Source organism: Amblyomma americanum, chromosome 3 (assembly GCF_052857255.1).
Source record: "Amblyomma americanum isolate KBUSLIRL-KWMA chromosome 3, ASM5285725v1, whole genome shotgun sequence".
NCBI lineage: Eukaryota > Metazoa > Arthropoda > Arachnida > Ixodida > Ixodidae > Amblyomma > Amblyomma americanum.
This window is the reverse complement of record NC_135499.1, coordinates 145,930,953-145,957,510: the sequence shown is the minus strand read 5'-3', so window position 1 is coordinate 145,957,510 and position 26,558 is coordinate 145,930,953. Positions and strand designations below refer to the sequence as shown.

The 26,558-nt window shown below is 45.1% G+C and overlaps 1 protein-coding gene across 1 annotated transcript; it reads right to left on the bottom strand.

Moving 5' to 3' along the window:
- Nucleotides 1–129: 129 nt before the first annotated feature.
- On the bottom strand, nt 130–26,446 carry Snx27 (sorting nexin 27). The gene is made up of 11 exons (XM_077658185.1): nt 26,103–26,446; nt 25,411–25,513; nt 25,147–25,275; nt 21,952–22,144; nt 18,402–18,472; nt 17,515–17,607; nt 16,727–16,978; nt 15,449–15,538; nt 14,926–15,075; nt 8,195–8,323; nt 130–2,194 (listed from the first exon to the last, which is right to left on the bottom strand). The coding sequence occupies exons 1-11, from the start codon at nt 26,387–26,389 to the stop codon at nt 2,117–2,119; spliced, it is 1,575 nt and encodes a 524-aa protein (XP_077514311.1). The 5' UTR covers nt 26,390–26,446; the 3' UTR covers nt 130–2,116.
- Nucleotides 26,447–26,558: the final 112 nt, after the last annotated feature.

Here is a 26,558-nt window from a genome sequence, read left to right as displayed (position 1 = left end):
TTATATGGCCAGATGTATTTCCGAAGCCCTGTCTCATGACAGCGGACAGGTATTGCCTTTGGGAATACACTTTCCCTTAGAACTGCTAACATTGCGTAAAAAGGCAGTGCAAGAAAAACAAGGCAACTGAATTCTCACTAAACATTTATTTTGTAAGAAATTCCTAAACGAAAAACAACATGACCATCCCACCTGTCTTGGACAGCTAACTGCTGCACACTCATTCTCAGTAAATGAAGCACTGGATTTGGCCATGGTGCACAGGCTTGGCATAATGATTACCAAACAAGAAAATTCATATTTTCCTTGTGTTTCACAAACACTAAGATTGCAGTACACGCTGCCTTGCTGGAAACATTCAGAAACACAGCTGATATGCCAGACCTGAGGCCATGTTTTCAGAGAAGTTAAAAAGGCTGCAATCGCCAACAAAATACTCCTGTGACTTTGAAAACAGTTCCTTGCTAACAAAGCCATTTCACCACGGTCACAACCCAGCACAAATCAGATAAAGGAACACAGAATGGGTACTTAAGCAAACCTGTCGCTCTTTGCTGATGATTCCACCTACACCACAGTTTGAACGCAAGAGGCAGCTATCAAAACTTTTCAACACACTGCTTGACAAGCATGCCATGTCAGAGACTGACCATTTTACATGACCACCTGAGCTGCAAAAACACTCAGCTTAATTGTGATGCAAAACACTGAATGTCCCAGGCTTTAAGCAGCTGCCACTTTTTAAGCGAAATTGGGCCTGAGTATGTCCTTATATGGCAGCAGTCCAACAAGACTGACGACGATGGCAGGTGGTGTAGTGGTAGGTACTGCAATGGTTGCCAACAGCACAATAAAACCGGGGGAACAGAAAATATGGCAGTAGTAAAGGAACTGACCATCACAAACAAGGCAACATGAAAAGTATTCGCAACATCAAATGGAATCCAGAGACAAAACCTATATAAGCCTTAAAAGTGTTGGTATGACAGAGAGGGTTTACTAGTGCAAGGCTAACTAAACTGCACAGCACGTACTAGTGACAGGGCATATTATGGCTCGATCCACTGGCATTGGTGCATGCTACTCAGTGGTCCAGAAAAGCATGCCTCTGCACTTTGCACACGTGGATATGCCTCTTAACAAACAGCCCAATTCAACAACCCACCAGCTTTCCAGCCTTTGAAGAAACAAAAACCATGCACATTAGTAACCAAAGCGTACCAAAACTATTAACCTTCTGAACACCGGACTACAAAGGAATTTCACATCAACATTATTTAAAGGTAAAGTAGTTATCCTTATATCAAAATATTCATTAGACCAGGGTCCTGCTCATGCTTTGCCATCAACATGACAGTTTTTAACGTCTAATTAAAACAAGAGATGACTAGAAAAATTAACGGTGCTATTAACAAACAGTGCTTCTTTTGATGACACAAAACACTCAAGAGTCCTCACTTCCATACTCCAAAACCATGACTGCTAAGAATGTAGCATAAACTGTGATGCCTCACTGTGTTTCACTTGGGCCAAATCCAGCAGCTCTGAACTTATTGCAACAACAAACAAGTACACATATAAATTCACCATGCCCTCTTCCAGCCGAGCTACGCAAGTTGAAACAAGCATAGAGAATGACTGATTGCCTCACACATTTGAAGATTGGTCTGTTTAAAAATGCGAACAAAAGTTGTTCAGAGCCAGTGAGTGTAGATAAATAAACATGACGAAATTGATTTGAATGCAAGAAGGCAGGACGATGTCATCCACGCCTCTAGCCAGCACCAAAGGCTTACCCAGACACTGGCGAAAAAACCGGCCGACTCCACATCAAGCACAGTTGTGGCACACTACTCTGATGCTGCGTGCTTGTTGCACATCTATGGCATCTGGTGTGTGCTGGACACTTGTGTAAACCAAATGTCATCTACCTACTATATACAAAGCCCTCTATGTACAGAACTGCATGCACAAGCAACTATGCAGTGCGGCTGGATCCCAGTGCTGCCAGGAGGCACATGGCAGCAGCGGTGCTGCATATCCCGCTCAGCCGTGGCGGTAGTCCTCCCGGAGCTCTCCTCCCTTGATTTACTCCTAGTGTGCGCAGTGGCTGCCATTACCCGGAAGATGCATTCTCTGTTCGCCAAGTCCGCTCTTCCTGTATCCGCTCGAAGCAGTCAAACATGAACAGGAACTGCAAGCAGAAGCAAGTGGCTCAACACTGTTCATGGCCTTAAACTGCTCCCTTTTTTGTCCGTACTGGACAGACGAAGAAAAAAAAAAAGCTGGGGCACTGACACAGGATGGAAACAATGGCGAATCTCCACCTACCTAGTTATGGGCACTGAAATGATGGGCGTGGATATATAACCTAAACTAGTGAGCGTTTCAGTCGCTCTTATATTACATTTTATACTTACAGTAATTAGAGTCGACGACCAATTTTTCGGACTCTCTAGGGACCGCGAAAACGACCGAAAAATCAGGCAGTCCGGAAAATCAAATTTCACCGAAAAAAATCACGAACTTATTAGCAATATGTCGGAGGAAGGCATCAGTTGTATTGCTCACATTCTAAAGTTCCTCATGACTAAATTTCGCCGCGCGACATGTGCACGGACGAGGACGGCGACCGCTTTCATGAGCTCGGCCTGGCTGTGCTGCCCGCGGCATGTCGCCGATGAACGCACGGGTTGGGATAAAGTCTAAATGGGAAAGCGAACACGCCGCTGCGGGAACTGCGCCCACAGTACGATGGGCCTGGAACGAGAACGCGAAGATGGCGAAACAATAAGAACCGAGGAACAGCCGAAGTCCGTAGGCGTTGGCCTTCGTCATTAGGCCTAGCGACTAGAGCCGAAATCGGCACCGTATCCGGCGATATACGCTCTGCGGTGGCTTGCCTGTCATCGAACCGCCAGTTGTTTACGGTTTTACGATAGAAAAGTCAGGGTTGCGGTGCGTTTTGCCGCGGGTACACTGACGTCGCTTTGAAATGCACCACCATTTCATCCCGCGCTCGCTGTTTTCGTGGAGCCGTACGCCTCCCACGCGTTTCGCTGCTACCTCTTTCCGTATCCTGGACGAAAGATTCGGCACAGATGGATCCCGCGAACTCTTACTACTGTTCAAGTTCGAGCGGCGGAAGACATTCAATAACAGTACGAATTCAAAACCATGCGGGCGCAATGTACCAGCCCATCTGAAGTTAAAAGGCTTCCTTTAAGCTTTTAGTTTTGTTCGATCAAGTTTTCGTTCCCTCAGTTTGGATTAATGAGGTTCCACTGTACGCATTACCGTATTTACTCGTATAATGAACCCACTCGCATAATGCACCCCTCCCCCACACTTGTCGGTCAGAATTTACTTTTTTTTTTTTCAGCCTTTAGCTTTTTGTAGCTGGTTCCTCGGTTTTCGCGCCGTCCACAGCGCAGACCTTGGCAGCACGCCAGGATGCTCCCGGCTGCCGATAACATCACTTGTTTATCTTTTCAGAGCTCCTGCCAGAAGGAAGGAGGGGTAGGGGGCACCGCGCGCCAAGATTCTGCTTGCCGCCTATTCGGTCGTTCCAGTGACGGTGGCGACGCCACGCGGCCTCTTCCTGAAGCGGCGAGCCGGTGATCGCTCTGCGCGGTGCGTGCAATCGCAGTGGTTTGCAGCGTAAGATACACGTAAAAAATGAGCATATTCTGTTATTCTACGATGTGCGATCATTCCAAACAGCAAGTTTCTACCAACACGTAAAGAGTTCAAAAAGCAGTGATTAAGTGCATTCCCAAGGTTGGTAACAAGTTTCAGCCCAATGACCCGTCTCAGCGGCGTACACTGTTGACACCACGACACCTTGTCGTAATGCATTCCTACTCGGTGCTTTGTTCATGCAACCAACGTAGCCTATTACAGCTGCATGAAAGCAGTGCAGCTCTTATGCACTGAGCTGATATGAAGTACTATATTGGTTATGTTTTAAGGCAGACATTTGCAGAAAGCAAAGATTTTTCATCAAGCTTCAGTGAATTCTGGTCTAGATTAAACACGGCTTTCTGGCCACAACGGGATTGCTAAATAGTGATATGAATGGCAAGAAATTCACAATTATACCTTCATTTCTCGAATATGATGTACAATGCAAATGAATAACCGCAAACGCTTCTTGGAAACTGTCCTCTGCTCTCTCGATCACAGCGTTTTCTCCCGCTAGTCGAAAACACATTTTTAGCGCCAATTTCAACTGTATTATTCGAATGACCCCTTGGCTGCCGCTTCAAACAACAATTACATTGCCTTTTCTATTGCCGCATATATGTGACCAACGTACGCTGCAGATGGACTGTAGTAGGACACAATTAAGTCTGCAGTAAAGCTCCACCCACATTACGAAGCACCGAACAGAATTTCTTCGTGAGAAAATGTAGACCACTGGTAAAACATTTCAGTTTACTTCAACAAGCAGCCAATCACGAGTCGAAATTGTAGGCTCAGGGCTTTGATATTTCTGGCTTGTTTGATGCAGCCCAACATTAAAAGGTTGATTATGATCTCTGACGTAATTGGTAAGTGCAGTTATATTACGCCGCAGACCGTGGCCAGTGTTACCAAATGCTAATTTTTTTTTGCAATTGGGTTCTTATAAGATCAGCGCGTAATCAATACACATACCGTATTTATGCGGGTAAGGGCCGCACTCGTGTAGGCACCAGATATAGCGTCACACTATCTGGATTATTAAAGTAGTTTCTTTCCGCTTTCAGGTAAGTGCCGAAAGAACAAGAAAGTAAACGCACAAAAAATCGGAGCTCAAAGTGTTTGTCGCACTTTACTAAGCTGAGTTTGCAAGTTTCACCGGAGTTTTTGCGGAACTTACGAACTGGCGATTCCATGCTCATATCGATAAAAATTTATTTCCAGCCTGTAATGCAGCCAAACTTAAGCAGAGGATGTTATTAATAACCAAGAATAATTTACTGCTGCTTAACTAGACTATCAAGATCACACCAAAAGGTGCCACAACGTCAAGAAGCCGCTCTGCTTCTATAGAGGCGCACGCTATGGCATCGACGCCATCACCGCCTCGTCCGTCCGCCATGTCGTACAGCCGCCGCGCCACCTATAGGAGCTGGAATGACCGAATAACCATTTATTTTTTGAGGAGAGCTCCTGCCAGAGGAGTGGCGGGACGGGAGAGCGCGGCGCGCTCGGCGAACTTGGCAGAGCGCCAAGACATTGTATGCTGTAAGCTAAGGCATAGTCATTCGCATTACCCACTCGTCACCGTCCTGTGTGTTTTTTTAACCTCATGTACAAAACGTGCATCTGACCTTCAGGGCCGGTGTTCAGCATGTTCGCGTTATCTCGACGCGAATGGCCGGCGCCGCCGGCTGCCACAAAATTGCCGGATCGCGTCAAGGTGAACGATGCTGACAGTAGCGGCATGAACACAAACCCGTCTGACCGCGTGCGTTTGTTGATGTGATGACTGGAGGGACGGACGATGATATAAGAAATCTCGACCCTTCCAAAAAAATCTGTTGGAAACTTTTTTTCCCGCGTAATGAACTCTCCCCCCAAACTGATGTCAACGTTTCTGGAAGAAAAGTGGGTTCATTACACGAGTAAATACGGTATGTGGCCGTTTGGGTATTGGCGGCGAGTGCGAACAAGGTCCGAAAAATCGAGCAGTCAGTTCCGGTGCATCCGAAATTTCAAGCGCTCTCATACATTTGCTCTATGGGTCATGTCGCGGTGCCGCGAAAAACTCCGAATAATCAAGCATGTCCAAAAAATCAGGTGTCCGAATTTTCGGTCGTCGACTGTACTATAGTCTGCTACAACTAAAAAACGAAGCGGCGAATGTCTCCTCAAAGGAGCTGCCAATGGTGTCGGCTGATTTTCATGACGTTGCGACTAATACGATTAAGCCGTGATTATTCCCCGTTCATCTGCCACCTCCTGCGATTTCACGCTAGCAGGTCCAAGGGGGAGAATCGGTCAATGGCATAGGCTGGAGGGGCCGCTTTGAGGGGAATTTGCTGGTTCATTCTTGAGTTGTATCCCACTATAACATCTTGCACACCATTTGAAAGGAAAAATGCACTACAAAAATTTTAGTGTCTCTATACCTAGATACAGCTCAAGAATGAAGCAGCAAATGCCCCTCAAAGGAGCCTCCAGCCAATTGCGTCCACTGATTTTCATCACCCTGCGGTCAATCCAATTAAGCCATGGTTAATCCCCTTTCACCTGCTGCCCCGTGTTTTTACGCTAGCAGGTCAAAGGGGATTAACCATGATGTCATGAAAATCGATTTACACTAGTGGCCTGAGGGCTCCTTTGAGGTGCATTTGCCACTTCATTCTTGAGTTGCATCAGACTGTAGCTTTTCTTGATAAGCTTAAATACAGTAAAACTTCGTTAATACATTTTTTTAAAACTGCGCAGAGAAAACGTATTCTCCGTGAAAACGTATGATCCAAACTGCGCAATTTTGAGAAATGTAACTGCTGAATGAGGTACAAAGACATTTATCGACAATTTCACTTCATAAAAATGGAGATTAGCAATTCTTGGCACAATATCCTTTTCTAGCGCTCACAGAATTCAGCCCGCGTTCGTGCTGTCTTAAGCATGGAAGTAACTTCGTAACGCATCCGGTCCGCAGACGGTAATGAAGAAAGTAACCAAAATATCCTCGTTTTTTTTTTTGATGCTTCACCCCTTCGCACCCAAGTATCGCGGAGAAGCCACCGCGACGGCTGATTGTCGTAGTGTTTTCAATCCCATCGCTGTCGTTCGTAGATGCTTCGCCTTGTTACCCTCATGCACCCGCGAAAAAAACCTCGGCGTTCTCTTTATGTCGCGTTCCTGCAAAAACGGCTATCTCGAATGCTAGCGCGCCATTTTTATTTTTGTTGTTGATGGTGGTGCCTCGCCTCCTTGCATCTAGGCACAGCAGAGAAGCCCCCACGGCAAGTGACTGTCGCTGCATCTGGGCTCTTCATGTCGCGCGCCCTTACATTCGGCCACTAGTATCTTTTTAACGTGTGCATTTGGTCAATAAACATATACGACCACAATTTGTCGAAATTTTAAACGTAGTGGCGGAAAACCGTGTTATCCGGGAACATATTAACCTGGCGAAATATGGTGTAACTCTATAGGACATTTTAAATGTCCGCGATTTTTAGTTTACAAATCGGGAAAACGCAAGAACCGGGAACGTATCAATGAGGTTTTCCTGTATATATAGGCACAAGTACCTTAAACTAATAGAACAGAAAGCAAAACCGAGCAATGAAAACAAACAGACCTACTGCACACACATTTCATTGCACACTGTGGCTTATAATTTACACCAGTCAGCCGAAGAAATTCTGGGGGGGATCGGAGTAACAACAGTAATAAAGTTCCTTGCAGAGTAATAACTTGAAAAGGCTTATGGTTTATGAGGTTTGTTCCCGAAGTGGCTCAGGATATGAGGGAGACGATAGTGGAGGGCTCAGGATAATTTTGACCACCTGGGATAGCATTTCGCCTCCACAGAAATTTTACCACAGCGGCAGGGATAGAACAAGCATCTTTCAGGTCGGCAGCCAAGCGCCATAACCACAGAGTCATTGCAGCAGCCAATACCTTGAAAATAGTTTGCGGAATATCACTACTGTGTTCAATGAGAAACTCTGACATGAGAGTCTGACGCTCTCAAGACAAAGGAGCTTACGGAATGCTGCCATGAAGCATAAGAAGGGGTGTGTAAATACAGTACTACTGAAATTTTCGAACACGAATCAAATAGGAAAAAAGGTTTCGAATACTAAATTTCTGTTTAGTGTAAAGAAAATACTCAGAAACAAATAATGAATGCTATCTTTTTCTTATTTTTTTTCGAAAATTGTGTAATGGTCTTTGTAACTGAAAAAAACGAACAAAACTACACAGAGTCAGCAACGCACTTAAAAAACATTACGTGCACAGAAATGTATACTGCTTAATTTTAATTAGCATTACAGTATGCTACCTACACAGAGGTGATGCAAAATGAGTAAAATGCTAATGAAAGCAATGAATTGACTCGTGACTGGCAACTGAAATTAATAAGATGGGTAGTAAAACCTAATTAATTTAAACTTAAGGGACCGAAAGAAATGCCTGAATCAGCTCAAGGTCAAATTAGCAGACGGTGGAAGGCACAACTCACATAAGGCGTGAAGATTTTCACCCAACGTGGTTTCTTGTCAGGTCGGGTGTACTGGAATGCAAAAGCCATGCCCTCTTCGTCGACTTCCCACTCTGCCACAGTGTCCCATGGGAACTCTATCACTTGCGCCTGCATGAAAAGGATACTGCTTACCACAAAACTTCTCAATGTGACATTTCTCATAGGGCATGAAAAAGCCAATGACAAGAGGAATCTCTGATGGGAAAAGGGCAGAAAGCAAAGGCAAATAGGATGTGAAAAGATTTAGGTTTTATGAGGTTTAACATCCCAAAGCGCCTCAGGCTATATGGGATGCCATAGTGGAGGGCTCTGGACAATTTCGACCACCTGCGGTTCAACGTGCACTGACATCACATAGTACACAGGCCTCCAGCATTTCGCCTCCATTGAAATGCGACTGCCGCGGCCGGGGTTGAACTCTTGTCTTCTGGGTCAGCTACCGAGCACCACCCCCACTGAGCCACCACGCCGGCAGATGTGAAAAGGGGGAGAGACACGATGACCAGGCATCATCCATTTGCATGCAATGCAAATCAATACATACAATACATGCAAGTCTTAGTAATGGGAATTGCCAACTATCACTTTTAATTTAAGCATGAAATGCTTTTAGCTCCCATTCTCGGTGCGCCGCACTGAGACGGAGAGCTTGACACCAAAACTAAATTAAAGTGTGGCGTTTAACGTCCCGAAGCAACATATGGGCTATGAGGGACAGCGTAGTGGAGGGCTCCGATTTAATTTAGGCCGCCTGGGGTTCCTTAACATGCATTGACATCACACAGCACATCACATCACAGGGGGAGACCTTGCCCCCAGAACAAAAGGAGAACACGAGCCGAACCTAAAGTGAATTTGACAAAACTTTCAGTCAGCCCTAAGGAGCAGTGGCATGCCGTCCTTTTTATGTGGTGAGCGAAACAAGTGCATGGCTCGATGCAGCCTGAGCACTACATGCGCTGTCGCACGCTGCTCAGGCTCGTCGCCTGTCGTGAGCATGCAAGCCGTTAGCCTCATCATTAGGCAATTTGCGAACTGGAGGGTTCAATCGCTTTCTAGCGCAGCCATGCTGTCACTCATCGATACAGTTCGGAAGTGGCGGTCTGCTGCCAGAGCGGCGTTACAGATGATACGGTTGCATTGGGCAAGGATGAGACCTTGAAATGCAATTCATTCTCTCGAATGTGCAATGCCGGTACCGCAAAGTATTTCATGCTTCCATCTGGTCTCAGGACAAGAGAGACTGCAACTTTTACACATTACACCTATGCACACATGTACACCAGAAAGAAATGCTAGACGTAGCATACAATCAGTAAGTGAAAATCACAAAAAACAGACAGCGCAAAATGGGCTGGAAGATGGCAAAAAATTTTTAACACAGAGAAAATGCAAAATTGATAGTCGCGAGTTTCCAATGCACCAAAAATCTGCTCATATTTAATAAACTGAAATGTTTTGTCCTTCCTTTCTCAGTGAAGACACTTATGCAGGACAAAAATGCATAATGCAAAAATCAGTTAGCATAAGCTCACTATAAGTGTTTAATTTAAATGCAATGCAGATTTAAAATTTTTGATTGGGTCATTTCATAATGAATAGACACCGACGTGAGTAACCTGGCATATTATAGGTTACGCAGTAAAAGCTCATTAATTCAACTCCCATTAATTCAGAAATCCGGATAATTCAAACCGCCGTGTCGATCCCGGCTAACACCCATGCAAGTCTATGGTGTCGGACGCTCGCTAATTCGGAAGGGATGACCGCCGCAGCAAGAGGTCATTGAAACTGCCCTACTCAAAACCTGTATTCTATTGTCTGCCATCGCACATGCGTGCACAGCAGGCATTGCGGGGAAAAGATGGCCACTTTTCCGAGAACAGTCAAACCGCTTAGTTTTGGTTTCGCTTTCCTGAGCTTCCTGAGGCCAGTCCATAGTGAGGGCGGCTGTGCATTGCACATCGTCGTTTTCAACTAATAGTGCCATGAAACTAATATACATACTCTGGCACTGTGGTTTGTACATAGTCATCTTCATTAACTAATACTACTGGAATGAAGTAGATGATCATGCACTGACGTCAATGACGAAGCTCTTGAGGCGGCCGGCTGATGCTCGTGCTAGAGAACTGCTCCTTGTGACCCTGCCTCTTGCCCCGCTGCTTCATTGATTACTTGAGCAAGCCTTCATTGCCGGCACTACCCACATCCCAAATAAACCGCCCTTCACTACTATTGAACTAATATCGTTGCCAGACATGCCAACAACCCAGCAAAGCAAAACCATGAGCCAACCAGGCTAAGCACACGCTTTCGCACGTCTACTCGGTTTAACTCCATTGCCCCACCATATTTTCTTGTTGAGTCATTCGATAATTTGAACATTTTTTCCCGTCCCTTGAAGTTTGAATTGGCAAGCTTTTGCTGTACCTCCATAAGTTATAGCACAATAAAGGTAGCACAATATCACTTAGCTCTTTTGCATGATTACGTAGACTCACGGCAATTCAAACTTGAATAATTCACACTTTCGGTTACCATGTGTGCTCATATAAGGGCCGAACATTTTTCCCGCCGTTTACATAAAATTTTTCGGACTACAGCAGAGCCCCAATTATATGTCCATTTTTTTTTTATGCTGTGACACGCATTTTACGGTAAATTAGCGCAGTACCGGAGAGTCCTTGAAATACATAATGCAATGAAAGTATAAATGATAAGGCATGCACCCAACAGCCGGCACGAATTAACCGCAAAAGCTAGAACAGGTCGCTAGATCAGTTTACTGGCAAATGTCACGTGATTCTGAGTTGCAGGCAATGTTCACAACATGAGCAGAAGAGGGGTGGTGGGGGTGTCAGATCAAGATCCTCCAAAGATCTGGTGCTCAAATGACCAATGGTTTGAAGTAGCGCGCCACACGTGCGACCTGCAACCACCAGTGTGTGGTGGCGTTCTCCTGGCCTGCTGTTCTGCGCACTTCACTCTCGAAGGCCTCGCGGGAAACAATGTGAGGTTACTGTGTTATTAGTAAACTGGTAACAAGGTTAGGCCTTTTATAGTAAACAGTGACTAGATTCAAAGCACTTTCACTGCAGCTTTGATGTGAAGCACGCTAGGTCTAGCAACACTGGGCGAATCGCACGCTACTGCGGAGCCCGAGCCTGGCGGGCAGCGCCTTGCCGCAAAGGAACATGCCACTAGCATGGATGCACCCGGTTCTAGTTTTTTTGCGCAGCATAACGTTTGCTGCTTCTGGCGGGAATGCCGAGCAGAGTCCGGCGCACAGGACAGCTCTTGTGTGGCTGTGCAAGCTGTTATTTTCTATCGGCTCCCACCATAACATACCATGTGGCCAAAATTATGCGCACTTGAAGCAATTCTTTTAGCAGAGCACACCTAAAGTTTGCACCCAGTGCGCCAGCGCGGCCTCTCCCCTGGCGGTTATTTCCGAACTTCTGTCCGGGCACATCGCCAGCGGAGCGCAATGAAACGGCAAAGTCACAAGTGGTATGCGTGCTGCTCGCACCACTGGAACTCTCTCTTTCATTGTGTACACGTACTGTCCTGCTCGCAGGTGCACAAAAGAGGTGTTGCCGCTCGTTGTGAGTCATAGCTAGAATTCCGTGGCGATCAAAGAGTGGAGAAACTTATAGTTGATTTGAGGGCTGCCACAATAGTTCCCTGAACACCAAGGGCCAAGAGCTGCCCGTGAAATTCTACAGATTTCCTGGACATGTCCTACATTCTTGGACAAAAATTTTCCATACTGGTAAATTTTAAGGTACTGTTATGGAAATATTGAAGGTAATGGTGCACACTTCCAATGTGCAGCAAAATCTTTAAATTTTTTTCATCGCTCGCACTGAGCAGTTAAGACTGCTATAGAAAACCAATGGGGAACGCTTTGACGATAGCAAAAAAATTGCAAGCCTATCGACAGGAGATCTGAGGATATATTAATTGTTATGGTGAAATCTTACACAATATATTGTCATGACCCAAGAAGAGCCGTGCAGTTAGGCATAGGGGAGAACTCGAGAATGAGGTTGGTGCTTTTAATCCCAGAGCCAGGTCTAGCCCAAGCGCGCCTTTGAGCCAACCGCCGTTTCGTCGTCGTTTCGACTAAGTGCAATATGGAAAAATTCTGTCCATAAACACTTTTGTCCGGAATTGTTGGGCAAGAAATGGCTGAGAAGGAAAGACAGCAAGCCTGGATAACTGCTGTGCACAGGGTCAAGTAAGCTTTTTTCGATTGCTAAACATGTCTGGTGTGTTGCACGTGTAATATTATTTCTGACCAGTTTGCGTTGCAATTCACTAAGCACGTAGTAGAGCTCGCACTAATTAATGCTTTTTTTTTTTTGCTAGTAAGGCCCTCCGCCGGTCAGGCAATGCAAAAAATTATTTGGGAGACTGACATTAACAGCTGTGTTACGCAGACGCGTGCGAGGCAAGGCCAGTGACTGCCTCAGTGTTCCGAAGTTTGACGCCCGGGCTCATTTTTCAAAGTTACTTTACTGCGTAAAAGAATTCTAGAAAAAGTTGTCAAAATGTTTGCTTGCGCATGAATGAGCATTTGCACATGAGCGACGTCTCTGCAAATAAATTGTTTTGGGGATGCGCGTGCACTGTAATCGGCGTTAAAATTAGTACACCAACCATTTATCTCAATGGTAGTGATTAACCAAACTATAGCATTTTTTTTCCTGTTAAGCATAGCGAGCAGCTCCTAAGTGCATTTCGTGCATGTTTTTGTTTTTCTCTTCAGCCTCGCATATTGCCTTAAGGGCAGTTTATTTTATGATCAAATAAACATTATTATCATTATAATTCATCGAAAAACATAACGAAATCCGAACTATTTGGACAACAAAATTGCGTGCATCGAACTGCTCGTATTTACCTGGAATTCCACATCTTAAATGATCTTGTAATTTACTTGTGACACACATTTCACCGTTTCGGTAAAGGCATTTTCGTCAATCATCTGCTTCACAGAGTGGACATTATCCACTAGCAGTTCTCCTTTTTTCAAGTTTGCGCTGCAAAAAAAAATTTTCACTGTCCACTCACTGTCTTTGAACTCACATCTCTGTAAGCCTATCAGTGTTCAAGCATGAGGGAAAAAAGCACGCAACTATGCAAACAGATTTGCAGGCAGGCCAACACATGCAAAGTATGTGCAGAACTGGCCCCTTTGAAGAAGAAGCGCTCCCTACTCGCACAGCTACTCAATGGGAGGCGTAACCAGCCTGCCGGTAAATTATGAAGAGTCAGCCGGAGAGGGCGCTTTTCAGTGGCACCTGCAGCGACCCCCTGCAAAGCTGCTGTACCCTATGATGCACGCTCATCATGAGCTGCTCGTTGTGCGATGAAGCTTCCTCAAATGGATACAGCCGCTTGTGAGGAGGCTCCACAGCTACTGCATCGCACCTGTGAAGGAGGCCGCAGGAGGCCCTATTCTGGAGCCATTCTCCTTGATATTCCTGACAGTGGGCAAGCAGTACACCACGACGGAATTGCGAAAAATTGTTGCTGCTGCGCAATTTTCACTCTGATTCAAATGCAAACGACCATTTCTATGCAAACGACCATTTCTGACTTTTTTTCGCCATTTAAATTGAATGCAATGGGAAACAGCTTTTGAATGTTTATTTGTAGCCATTCAGTGATTTAGCCTTCGAGTAATTCGGGAGTTTTTTTTTTTTTTTTTAGTCTTAAGGTCCAACTAATGTGGTTTTACTCTATTGGGCAACGAATACCTTAAGGATTACATTTTTTCAACTACATAACCAGACGGCTAGTTCAGTAAACAGATCACCATCTTTCATCTATATTTTATGTTGTTCTAGCTACATTTGCACAGAGAAATAGACCCAAAATACTATTTGCATGCACAGATATCAAGCAAATCGCATCATCTCTGGTTCCTTGAAGTTTGAATTAATGAGTGTCTACTGAATTTGTTTTGTATGAATATTCACGCAAATGGCGAATATTCGTAAAAATGTTCTATTCACATTCGATTAAGTTTTATCTCCATTCAACTCGCATTCAGTTTGGTAGCAAGCCTACGCAACTCATATTCGATTCAGTTTCGAAAAATGCTATTCGCACACCCCTACTAATGCGATTTTTAATGCAAGAAGATTTCTAGGCTATGTCAGCAGTATTATGTCCGCAAAATGTGTCCGCAGCAGTTATGGCATTCTCAGAAGAGATAGCATCAAACGAATGTATATAATCGATAAACGACGATGTGTAGATGACGCGCAAAAAATTTGATGTCAATCGGATGGTTAGTTAATTAATTAGAACCAAAAATGTCAAAAATGTAGAGAATGGTAGCGAACATAGCGAATGGTTTTCAAAACAACTGGGTGGGCGGGAACGAGCCATGGCGCCGAGTTTCAAAACGAATCGTGGCGCCGAATTTGAACTCAAAATGGGCGACTGAAATGAAAAGAGTATAATCAGAGTAAATGTGATTAATTAAGGCAATTGATTAAGCATTTGGGGAAATTGATTAATTAACATCGAACCTCGCAATAGAGGCAATCAACCAATCGATAACTAATCAATCAGTCGATAAGGCAAAGAGTGTCGAGGAGGCGTCAATGCGGGTTGCCGCAGTGATCTCGTTTTTCTTTTCCAGACTATGACCATAATCGCCTCCGCAAGTGCCAGTAGGAATGAGGTCCTACCTCCAACGTGCCATCATCCCTGCACGCCTGCAACTTGAGCCCATCGATTCCCAGCGTGGAGACCACGTGGCCGTCCTTGCGAGCATCACAGGTGCAGTGCGGGAAAGAGAGCTCACCGTAGCCCTCCAGCGTCCTGGCAAGCTGTAAATACTGCAGTGGCAGCACAGGAGAAAGAGCACAAAGATGGGCATGACTGTGAACTGCAATGTGTGAAACAAGGCACTCACATTAGCTACTTAAATGACAGACTGCAACATGGAGATAGAATTCCTATATTTTGTTTGGAGTGAGTTTAGTTTCCACATTCATGGCTCAATAGAGGGTTCCTGTGCAGCAAAACTTCGATGCAAAACCATCCTTCATAAGTGCCCGCATGTATAAGCACGCCTGCATGCATACACTTAAATGAGAGCAAAGTTAAACACGCGCCACACAGCAATGGCTGTACGCCACCACATCAAAAGTATGCGACACTGAAAGCTGAATTGTTCTAGACTTACATCAGCATTACAGCACGACTTACTTCCATTTTCCGCGAACAATCCTGTAGTGCTTTCAGTTCGTAGAGCTTGTTGCCTGGCTTTATCTGTCCCTTGTTCACATCATCGATGGCCTGCAACACAAATTTAACACAACAAGGCACTTTATAAGGTCTTGAAAAAAACGTGAATTTAGAATTTTCAATTTAAAAGAGTACTACCATTAAAGAACACTGAAGATTAAAAATCACCCGGCATGCGCCCCCCCGGAAGCTTGGATAACATACGAAAGCCTTCATCACTTCTGCATCTGATGCTCCCATGCATGAATTAAGCATCTGCCGTAACTGTGTAAAATCACTGTTGTCAAGCACTTTTCATCTTGAAAGAAGATGACCAGTGCCCAGGTTTTCACCAAATAAATTTTACTTGCATGAAAACGGTTTTTGGCAGTTTTCGGGCCACTCGATAATGCGACATTAGAATAATTTTGACGTTTTTAACACTTCCTCGAAGTCTGAAATAACGAGGGTTTACTGTAACCGAATATTATGCGGTGTCAAGAGCACACCATCCTGCACCTGCCTGCATATTGGCTGATGCAGTGTGAATCCCGTACTGGTCAACCAACAAGCTGCAAATGCATCACATATCAAACAGCGATGGAGCCGGGAGACAATCACCACCAGAGACAGTGCACTAGCACACTAAGCGTGAATTTGAGCCAAGAGACCTTTGCTTCTTTCTATTAAAAGGGGTGATGTTCAACTTGTGTTTTGACGCACAATTTCCTGACTGCTTGGCACATAAGACGACCCGTTCAGGACGCGTGACTCGCCGTGCAGTTGAACGAGTGGGAGATGTTTAGTTTTTACGACAAGGCCCCTAAAACTCGTGGCCCTCGTGTCGACCTTATCTCATAATCATTTCCGCTGCCCTCTTGGAAAAGAAGGAGCGCGTTAAGCCTTCCTGCGATAGCAGTGGCAGCCAGTGCTCTGCTGTGTCAAGGCTTGAAGGCGGCCTTGCCTTCTTATGAAGAGGAGTCAGAGGAAAGGTAGTATTTGTTGAGGTACTTCTCTTTGTAGACTTATACCCAGGTTTCAGTACACTGCGGGCTTGTTCCCCGAGTTTCATTCACTTACTTTTTTTTTTTCCCAGTTTTGGGCCCACAAAGTGGACCCTCACACATTAAAATTGTGGTCACATTACATCCGTGTAAATACAGTAAAACATGCAAAGGCCACAGTGACATGGGGCGTGACAGTCGGAGACACATTTGCCACCACAACAGACGCAAACAACGGAAGTACTGCAGTGCACACCTGCCAAAAAAAGAAGGTCGCAGCCAGGGGGTGTGCCTCGGCAAGCCTCTCCTCCACCTGGGTGGTGAAGAGCCACTTGCGCACCAGCAAGCATGTGGACGTGGCCGTTGAGTAGTTCTGGATGTACAGGTTGTGCGGAAATTCATTGGGGCCCAGTCGACGCTCAAAGCCGTACTCCACAATCTCAAACAGGGCAAAGTAGCGCCACACTTCTTGTGGCAAGCCAGCTTTCTCCACCACAGCCTGGTACACCTGCACAGCATACACCCATAGAAGATACAATGCTAGGCTGAACTAAACATACCACATGTTGCCACATATAAGTCCGATTAAGACGACTCTCTTTTCACAGAAACGTGCATCCAAAATTGAGGGGGGAGGGATTGACCATACCTGCAGCCAACATATTTGTAGGGTCAAGGGTGGTTGGGTAGTTTTGGCCATGCCGCACTACGACAGATGCTGTAGTGCAGGTCTCCAAATTAGCTTCGACTATCTGTGGTTCTCTAATGCGCACATGTGCACTGACATCATACAGAAGATGGGCACGTTCACATTTCACCGCCGCTTAAATGCGGCCCCCGTGGCCAGGATCCTGAAAATGCACTGACTGCTCTATTAACAATTAATTTTGTTCCCCCCCACCCGCACGAATGCTTTAACTGTTTTTTGCTAGCTACCTGACGTGTATGTAAGAACACGTGAAAGTTTATGATAATGCAAGATAAAAATGTGACTATACTGCACATTTAACAAGAATGAAAGTGCACAGCATGGCACCAACGTACCTCCTCTGTCGAGCTGTTCTTGCGCACTTTCACCACTATGGTCGTCCGGTCAGGAAGCAGCACTTTGATGTCCACCAATGACGCACTGCCACCCTTAAAGTACAGCCACAAAGAACAAAATAATTATTCAACCTCATGGTAAGATTGACATAAATGAATCGTTTATGGCAGTTTGCGCTTACAAGGCTTTGCCAAGTGGCATACTCATTCATGGTGTGTGTACAGATAGAAAGGGGAAAATAAAAAACTTGTCTATTTTACACTTAAAACACCAAGTACTACACATCCTCAAGTGCTTTCGAAGTCAAGTGCCAAGTACTGTGGCGCATGTGGAAGGCTTGGGTTAAGCGTAAGCATAAAAAATACTTTCAGCTGCTGCCCTCTATACACAGCAGGGCTACCCACATTAGTCCATTCACTACAACAGGTGTTTATTCACTTGCTTACTGTCGCGACAGTTCATAGAAAATGAGAAAAAACAGCCAGCAGCTTATGATAATCCTGCAAGGGAGATGAAAGCTAAGTGCAAGAAATGAAAAGGATGACAGCAAGCTAGATTCTTGCAAAGTGCAGGTTTAGTGATCTTTGTTAATGCTGCTTAACAGCAACTTCTGCCTGTACTCTTACCTTTGTGTTCGACAGACAACTATCCAAGCATACACTGCAACAATCTGTCGAGGAGCTCCAGTAAACTACATGCACATCTGTCAATACATGTTTGACAAGGCTCTACAAAAAAAATTCCCCCAAAAAGCTGAATGTGTGCAGCACTGGACACACACCACATGCACTAAATGGTCACAACTGCAATGCATCGTAGCCAAAAGGGGCAAGCATGCACCCAATAAGATGTGAGCAGGCCAGGAAGCGAATGAATTGGCACTCACATGCTCATCATCCATATCTGTGAGGAAGTCCTGCATAGTATCACTTTCGGCTATGACTCGAACTGCACAAACTAGATGCACAAAGAAAAAAGGAAGGCAAAAGGATCCATTAAAAACAAATAAGCACATCAATGTCGCAGCGCAGAAATGATTATACGGTCACAATACTATTTGCAGTACACAATCAAAACAATAGGAGCCACTACAGCAGTCAGTAACAGTGTGCAGCATATTACCAGCACTACTGCTAACTACCTGATCTGCAAATCCCAGTTGCTTCCCAGTATCCCAGTATTGGCAGCATGCAGAAGGACAAATCTCGATCGTTTCTCTTTAAAGTCCCATGCCAATTGGCCCTTGCATTTTTGGGTATTCAAACTTTCCCAGCGAATCTGTAGGTGCCCACCAAGAAAATAGGTAACAAGCCTAGTCTCCCAGAGAGGCTCTGAAACCCTCTTGTTACTCTTCGTTGTCCTTTTCCAGCCTTCCTAACCTCCTTTGGCTAAAAAAATTCAAATGTAATGCTCCTGACACTACTTGACAAAGGCTATATAGAGCAAGCATTTTTATTTTTATTTTTTTTTTCCAAATTTCACTGCCCTAAAGTGAATCAGGCTATGAGGGACGCCGTAGGGGAGGGCTCCGGATAATTTCAACCACCTGGGGTTCTTTAACAAGCACTGACATCGCACAGTACATAGGCCTCTAGCATTACGCCGCCATCAAACTCGCGTCTAGGGTCAGCAGCCAAGCACCACAACCACTGAGCCACCGGAACATTTTTTAGACTATGCAAATATGTACTTTTGAGAAGACAAGACATTAGTATACGAATTTCACCTCAGCAACAACACACTCCTCGGCGAGGCAGACATTGGTTTGGTTTATAGGGGTTTAACGTCCCAAAGCAACTCAGGCTATGAGGGGCGCCATAGTGAAGGGCTCCGGAAATTTCGACCACCTGGGGTTCTTTTAACGCGCACTGACATCGTACAATACACGAGCCTCTAGAATTTCGCCTCCATCAAAATTCAACCGCAGCGGCCGGGATCAAACCCGCATCTTTCGGGTCAGCAGCCGACTGAGCCGCCATGGTGGCTACGAGGCAGACATTACTAGTGGGATTAATATCGTTAAGGTAGACGGAACTTGTTTGTGCTTCACTGACCAGTGCTTATTAAAGTAATTATATGAGACAACCTCAATAGTTGAAAGTCTTGCACAAAGAACAAGACGAGATAACTAGCATGTTTGTTGCTTTTGTATAAAGTGCAGCACACACAACAGGGATACGGGGGCAACGTTCATTGACGGGACGTTAGCAAAATGCTGATGTGTGCTGCACTAAAAACACCTCAAAAATATGCAGGTTCTCTCTCACCACGTGAGTAATAAATGAACGCAGCTTTCTGGCACGATTAGTCAAGTTAGAGACAGAGTTCAATAAAACAGGAGAGGTCAAGTTAAAGAGGTCATTGTCCATTGCTGTATCGTATTCATTGCACAATGTGGAGTAATCAAGGATAATGTTAGTAGTAGATGCAAGAATGTTCTTGCTTCCTGCTGAAACGTCATAAAAGGGGTTGTTCCTTGCACAGCAAGTAAATGCCGCAACTTGCTGTTTGAAGGTTAAATGGTGCAGTGACTAAACTAGTTACATCATGAGAATTCTACTGCCACATTCAATGAAAGCCTGACTGAAGTTGAAATTTGTGTTAAGGCTGTACCTTTCAAGTTAATCTCTGTTGTCTGGAAACTCTTCCGCTGCTGCCTGCTGACTCATATGTCAGGGGAAATGGTAAGAAGGGTTTAAACACAAAAGAAAGAAGACTTTATCAAAAGCACCAACAGTAGGGTACAGCTGTGCAATTTCATATCTTATTTTTTTTTTCCGAAAACTTGCAAGACCTCTAATCGCAAGTATTAGAGAAATCAGAACTCTTTGCATAAAGTTGCATGCTTCGTCTTAGAAGTGGTCAACACCTGTTTGCAACAGGATTTTTCCCGCTTGTGCACTGAGTGAAGGCAGGCAAATACATGGGACCTTCAGCAAAACCCGGCGAGCAGTTACTGCATGCACTTCACTACAAACTGGTGCAACAATCTTCACCTGCATTGACTCATGTGGCAGTAAAATTTCTTTTCTAAGAATTTTGATGTACTCTGTATTTAAGCATAAAGCAACAGGCATCTCTTCAAGCTATTTTAGCTACCTATTTTTGGAAAACAACATACATGACATTAGCTATCTATTTTTGCAAAACAACACACATGACAACAGCATGTGTGCGGGTTAAGTTCATGTGGGATCAAATGTCCACGACTTCACTCGACTTAATGCACTGATGTGGCCGAAATCGCTGTACTTATTCACATTATTTCAATCAATTGCTGATCTCACATCACACCACAAAGTTAAGTCCATTTGGAGTAGAGGTTGGCCTCTTGAGGCTCATTAAGTAGTCCATAAATGCTCTAAAGTAATTAAAGCTGCATAAAATCTAATTACAAGCCACTTTGTTGCTACATTATTGAATGCCCCAAGGCGTGTTGTATGCCTTGCAAGTGCATTGTACTGCACCAAAACCAAAATCAATGCATGTCTATTACAAAATACTGTGAAGCAACTTAGTATGACAGATTTCGCTCAAGCGGTAACCGCATGAGGCGATATTCCTTCGCGATACGTCGCGCAATAACGCCGCCGTCGCCCATCGCTGTCGCTGGCGCAAACCGCACGAAGCGACAGACTCGGCGTCGGAGCGGCGCGTTTTCAGTGTTGCTCGATTGCGGCCGCTTCAGCGTTCAGTCATTTTGTGTTAATTAACGCGTAGAACAACGCTCTTAAGGCTTCATACAAGATAAAACACAATAAAAACATTGAAAAATATATTTAGGTAATAATTTTATTTTTATTCTACACAAACTCATGTGACGCAGAAAAGTGCGCCCGAGGGACGCTGCGATGAGGCGCCAGGCGACATTCCTGCGCTCTTGCGACTTATAGGGCGTGTAGAACATACCCACAACACCCTTTACTTTCGAACTTCATTAATGACCATTTCATTAAATTCTTGCATAGCTGCCATGGTGAGGGATGCGTCGGCTGTTGCTCCGCGCGGAAAGCCCACTGAAGAAAAAAAGTCGACTTTCGCGTGCAAGACGGATCGGAAGTTACGCACCCGCAAGGCCTACCGTCATTGGCTAGTCTCGCACGGCACTTCCGGGCGATGGGCGAAATTTCTTGCAAACCCAGAACCTGGGCGACGCGATGAGCGACAGTGCTTCGGCGGCCCTCAGCCCATCGCGCGATGCCATCGCGCGGCGTGTCGCCGCGAATTTTCGCCTCATGCGGTTACTGCTTCACTCAACTAAATAAGATGTCTGCCTGCGGGTACCAGTGGCTAAAAAATTAGCCATGCGGCTACATTTTCAGCACCACAATTGAAGAAGCAATTCCTGCACAGACATTCAATAAAACCACACAACGAAACATGCAACGTGCTGTGATGCCAGTGTAGAACACTAACTTTCTTCAACTAAGCCACACCTTTTTCCAGGTACTGTTCAAGGCCTCTTCTCCGTGAATCTAGTTGCTGATCTGAGAGCGAAAATGGCCATTTGCCCGGGAGCTTAGGGAAGGCAAAATCAGGAAATTCTTTTTTGAGGTTCAGATGAAGTACCGAGAACTCTCGGTAACGTCGTGAACACAGGTGCCTTCCAGCCATGTAAATATTGTAGACCTGCAAGACAATAACACCGTTAAATGCTGAATTTGGTCAAAACTCTATTAAATGGCCACTCAAGCAAAACTTGACAACAGGCTTATGATGACAAAAATGTGACTGGTGCCATCCACAAGCACACAATGAAAACAAAAATGGACCAAGATAATTTCCACATGAATGCTAAAAATAAATGTGGCAAAATGTTTAGGGGAATCCCCCAAGGTAGAGTAGATTTGTAATAAGTGAGTAATTACTTACTGGAATCCACCCAAGTGCAGCCATACGGCTATAAAGAAGAGTTATACAGCTTTCTCAGAAACTTCGCAGTTAAAGAGAAATTCGTCCTGGTCCGAGGTTTGAACCCAGACCCCCAGGTTCGAACCCCAACATTTGACAAACACTGTGCCCTGTAAGGGATCTGTGGATGCCCGCAGCTTTGTTCGAAACATCAGTCTTTTTGTTGACGGCCCTGGGACGAGAAGCAGCGATTTCCCTGTTAATCCCTGTCGGTGTGTCGGCAAGAAGCGTGCAGGGCGAGGCAGGCGGGCGTTGACCGGCCAAGGTGAAGACAGAGCTAGAGGGAAGGAGGGGGACGTTTTTCCGGGAACCCCACCGAGGTCCCCCTTTTGCGGTGACAATGCGGCTGAGCATGTGAGACACGAGTGAGCAGTGACTCTGTCGTAGCCACAATACGGCGACCGCCCCCATCGCCAGTCTAGTTTTGAGGGGTCAATCACCGCCGGGCAAGAGGGGTCTGGACGCTTGCGCTTGACTGAGAACAATTAAGTAGCGTACGGTCAGCACAGACGCGGCTAGCAGACACCCGAGGACAGGGCATACCAGCGGCTCTCGAGAAGCGGGCCGGCTTAACGAAACCTAGATGTACAAAAGGGATGCTGATGCACGTTCAGAGGCAACGACGACAGGCTGGCGCCACTTTCCAGATGTTGGGGGGACGCCTGTCAACAGTCGTCACGAAGACTAGTAGTTTTTTACTCGCGGCGGTAGCAGCTCGGTTGAGATCGGTAATTGGCGTAATGCTGGGAGCCGCCAGGGTCACGAGTTCTCAGGGAGCCGGCGACACGTGAGAGTGTTTTGGTGTATTTTCATGTGTCTCTTTTTGCTTTGTAAGAGAGAGAGTTTGAGTAATATTGTTGTATTTGAGGGAAGATTTTCCCTTAGCCAGTTCCATGTAATGATGCTCGCCGTTTATTCTGTTGTAAATATGTGAATTCCTGTATAAAGCTTCAGTTTGCGTTCCTTCAGTCAAGTGTTGCCTGATCTCATCTGTTATATGGTCTCGGATGGTGGGGCACCTGTTGTGGAGCCCGAAGAACGAACCTTAACTCTCCCACTTCGAGTTATTGATCAATTTGCTCTTGCCCTACCATAAGCTTGCCATCCAGGTTAGCTCAGTTGGCAGAGCAATTGCTCCGGTGAGGCGGTGGTCCCGGGTTCGAGCCCTGGACCAACTGTGAAGTTTCTGAGAAAGCTGTATAGCTTTCCCCTACAGCCATATGGCTGTGCTTGGGTGGATGCCAATGAGTAATTACTCCCTTATTAAAAAATAATACACTGGCCCCAAATACCTGAATGCAGCATTTGTTACATACAAATAAAGCTTTAAAAACCTTGTGCTTATACAAGCACACTGCCAATTCGCCAAAAAACAGCTGGGAGTATTAAATATACCAGGTATCACATAATTAGGAATTCATTTTTTTTCTAAGCTTGCTGCCACTCTTGTCGTTAGTTATTAATGTAACCAGTCTCATCCAACAAGCTTCAAAATTATAGGGCATATTAAGCCAGTTAGTTCACTAAGTGCTACTGCAGTATACTAGACTAGAAGTGGCCGGTACATAACTGGTCAAAACATGCACACCTAACAGAACTTGTCCGGGCCAGAAGGTTTCAGCTACATGTGCTAGTAGCCACGACTTTTGGACAGCACCACAATGAACCCAAGACATGCCAATGATAACAGCGTAGTTTGCCACACTTATTCAACATTTCTTTCCCCAGACTTTTCACTTTCTTCAGAGGTAGAAATGCAACAGCTATAGCTATAATAAGCTATCATTCTGACATCAGACCTACTTTTGTGGCTGTGGGCCTTTAATCAAGAAACACATGGGAAAGAACAATACCAAGCTTCTATTTTTTTCTTTAGTTAAGGAAAATCCAGACACCGAATTTAATAATTGAAGTTCAGCTGTAACCAATTTTGCCCATAGAGCTTTCCTTTGAAAAACTCAAAATTAAGCTGGCCACATAACTAGCATCACGTGACAGCTTCCAATGCATTGCCACAAATAAAAAGCTTCCGCATTTTTTTTTTTCAATTTCTGCCCAGGTGTATTAGGCTTTCAAAAAAAAAAAAAACTCCTACTACCAACGCCTATGTTCTCTGTGCCAGTGCTGCAAGTTCTCTGATTTTCTGCTTCCCAGCTGGCTGTATTCTGTTCATTTTTGGTAATCATTCTCTCCAAATGTATAAATAAATTTAAGCAAAGACCTTAATAAACTACACCTATGTTAGCTACATTAACTAAACATATCCATACTACCTTTACCTTCTTTTCTTAGTTATATACATTTGTATTCTACAATAACTTACTTTTCTAACTTGCAAACATTACTAAACATACACTAAACATAAAGGAACAAAACACAGTCAGTCCAAGCTTCACTGCTGCTTGACAGGTTAACAGTGCAATGCACACCTCGTCAAACATACCACTGACTAAAGAAACAACCTCTTTAGTTATAAGCATCAGTGCTTAAATAAATGGTTCATCCACTAGTCTTATAAATGGAACTGAATAATGAGCTTGTCTGACTTCAACACTGTTTTAAAAAACTGAATAACGATGACAACACAAATGCTTTGACAGCAACCCTCACAGAGTTCATTACTATGGTGATGTTTGCATAGCTTGCCTGTGCAATTCCACAAATAATCTGTTCACTTAGTGCAACTGTAATGCAAGGAATGGGGATGAACAAAAACTCACCACGAACTTGTCATTGGCTCTTTCAATATAGTTATAGTCCGGGATTGAGATGGGTAAAGAGCGTTTCTCACTGTAGTCAACATACGACACCCCAGAAGAGTCATCACTTGGTTCGAGCCGTTCAGCTTCCTGGCAATAGAGAACAGCAATCTCTGCATCACATATGCTGTTCAGCAAAAAATAAGGCACGTTTCTGAAATGCAACGTAATTCGTGCATTTATGTGCAGACAGACTGCATACAGGCCGCAAGCGCATTAACCTACCTGAGCTGTGACAGATATGACGGTAAGGGTAAGCTTGTCACCACCAGATTTGATGAGGTCCACGACCTGCTTGTGTGTGGCTCCTTCTACGTTAACCCCGTTGCTAGAAGGCAATACAGTGAAATCAGTTGCCTGACGGGGGCACGGAAATGCATCGTACGTAACGCACGAACACCTCCAAACAACGTTTCCGCATACACAGGTAGCCAAACGGCACCCAGGCCTTCAAAATTTTTTCCTGTACTTGCACTCCGAGCACAGTACGCCTTCACTATGCATCGAAAGCAACCTTCCATCAACTTCCTTGTACTGACACTGAGATAAAAGCGATGCTTCATAGCTTGGTCACCCTTTTGCATCACCGGATACTTGTCAAGTTGATCACCGTCATGGCACTAATACTGTCAACCATATGGCACTTATTCTCATATGGGATCCGGCAAACTCTTCTGAAGTCTGGTCGCGCGCCTTTACATGACACAGCCTGCCCAGGGACAGGCAAAAAACATCACTAGCACAGAAAACACGGAAACAACTTAAGCCTAACCAAACTTCACCGAAAGCGAAGGTGAGCTTTGCCTTGCCACCCACAGACGTCAGCCGCTGCCACACAGAACACAGCACGAATTGCGCTCAATTATTGCCCACTGGTAACTACAAACACCAACAAAGCAGCACGGGACGATGCATACACTTCCAAGATCCTGTCGCCGCGTCGAATGCCAGCCTCCTCGGCAGCACCGCCTTCGAGCACCGCGCTGACATGCTGCAGGGGCGCGTAGAGTTCACCATTGATGCTTTTCAAGGGGCCACCTTCACTGACTTGACCGCGCACATTGAAGCCAAATCCTGTTTCAGTCTTGCAGATGGTCACAACTCGCGGCCCCAACTGAACCGGCGTGATTATTTTCTCGTCGTTCGGAGGAGATCTCTCCGAGTCGCTGTCTGCCATTTTGGGGCGGTATCGGACAAAAAGCATCGCGGTCACGTGTTACGAGCCGCTGGCAAAATACAACAAACGGAGCCAATCGGAAACCAACTGCTTCGGCCACTTCCGCGCAAGTAACCGAGGTTCACGAGTAAAGTAACGACTTCCACTAAGCTGAAATGTTGAATGTAATCATCTAGTCGAAATTAGCATATTTCAC